This window comes from Apaloderma vittatum, unplaced genomic scaffold, assembly GCF_000703405.1.
Source record: "Apaloderma vittatum isolate BGI_N311 unplaced genomic scaffold, ASM70340v1 scaffold42045, whole genome shotgun sequence".
Lineage (NCBI taxonomy): Eukaryota > Metazoa > Chordata > Aves > Trogoniformes > Trogonidae > Apaloderma > Apaloderma vittatum.
The window spans coordinates 527-1690 of record NW_009717338.1 but is presented as its reverse complement, the minus strand read 5'-3'; the positions used below and the strand labels follow the sequence as shown (position 1 = coordinate 1690).

The following is a 1164-nucleotide window of genomic DNA, read 5'->3' as shown; positions in this document are numbered from 1 at the left end:
TGGCCCAGGCTGCCCAGAGAGGGTGTGGAGTCTCCTGCTCTGGAGACTTTCCAACCCGCCTGGACACGTTCCTGTGGGGCTGCCCTGGGTGACCCTGCTCTGCCAGGGGGTGGCACTGGGTGAGCTCTAGAGGTCCATTCCAACCCCTGACATTGTGTGATTCTGTGATTCTATATTGTCTACATTTTGTGTAGATTTACACAAAATTCCAGGAGCAAAGGCTTGCGCTTTGTGGATCAGAGGTTTCCTCTTGAAAGCAAGTCTTCATCCTGTCTCCAGGACGGTGGCATTTGCATCATCACGACAAACCAGCTCTCCAGCTGCTGCAGTTCGAGGCTGCCTTAACTTCAGATCTCACTGCCTCTGAGCTTCAGATGGGAGTTTCAGGAAAGCAAAGCTTTCCGATCCCACTGGCAGCAGGACAGCGCGAGGGATAACTAGTGAGTTCCCTGGGGCGAGGGCCCTGAGGTTCCTGTTCAGGCTGACCATCGGCTGGATGTGAATCGAACTGCTGCCGAGAGGGAGATGCAAAGGGCTCCTTCTGCTCGCCGGAGACACTTCTCAGCACGGCTGAGGCCTGGAGAGCACGCTGGGGTGGGCAGAGCTGGCACCTGAGCGCTGAAAGAGAAACGGAGAGAGTCAGGGGTCTCCTCCCAACAAAAAGAAACACAGAAAGTTATGGTGAAGAAGAGCGTTGTGGGAAACACAGCTGGAAAGAACAGAAATTGGTAGAGAGAGTCTTTTTGTAACACTTCCGTGAAGCTTTTGTGAGGAAAAGAACTGCACAGAGGGCACGTGTCGCAAACGGAGAGGAGCTTCCCGGTCTCGGGCACGCAAACAGACGCTGGCTCCCCTGCAGAGTGCCCTCTTCTCCTTCTCAGTCCCCGGTGGAGGAGAGGAGGTAGAAGGCAACACGGAGGCCCGAGCTCAGGGCACGAGCCAAGCAACGCTCCGGAGAAGGAGCGGTCCTCACGGATACAACGGCAACACAGCCGTCCTGGTTTGAGCCAAACAGAACCAGTCCTGGTTGTGATATTTGCCTTTCAGACATGGCTACCCTGTCAGAAATTTTAAAAACTCCACTGAGGTTTGCATTGTTTTTTCCTGAGTAAGCTTGGGTTGCACAGCCCCTACTTTAACAAAATCACCAACCAGCACCCCCCA

At 54.3% G+C, this 1164-nt stretch overlaps 1 protein-coding gene across 1 annotated transcript in view; it reads right to left on the bottom strand.

Annotated features, from left to right (window-relative positions):
- Nucleotides 1-618, bottom strand: part of LOC104274259 (ubiquinone biosynthesis protein COQ9, mitochondrial-like) — a gene marked incomplete at both ends in the record, with an annotated part of 3370 nt that extends 2752 nt beyond the window's left edge. The window contains one exon of the mRNA XM_009869840.1: nt 453-618. Within this exon, the coding sequence (XP_009868142.1) occupies nt 453-618 (166 nt within the window). The remainder of the gene's footprint in view (nt 1-452) is intronic.
- Nucleotides 619-1164: the final 546 nt, after the last annotated feature.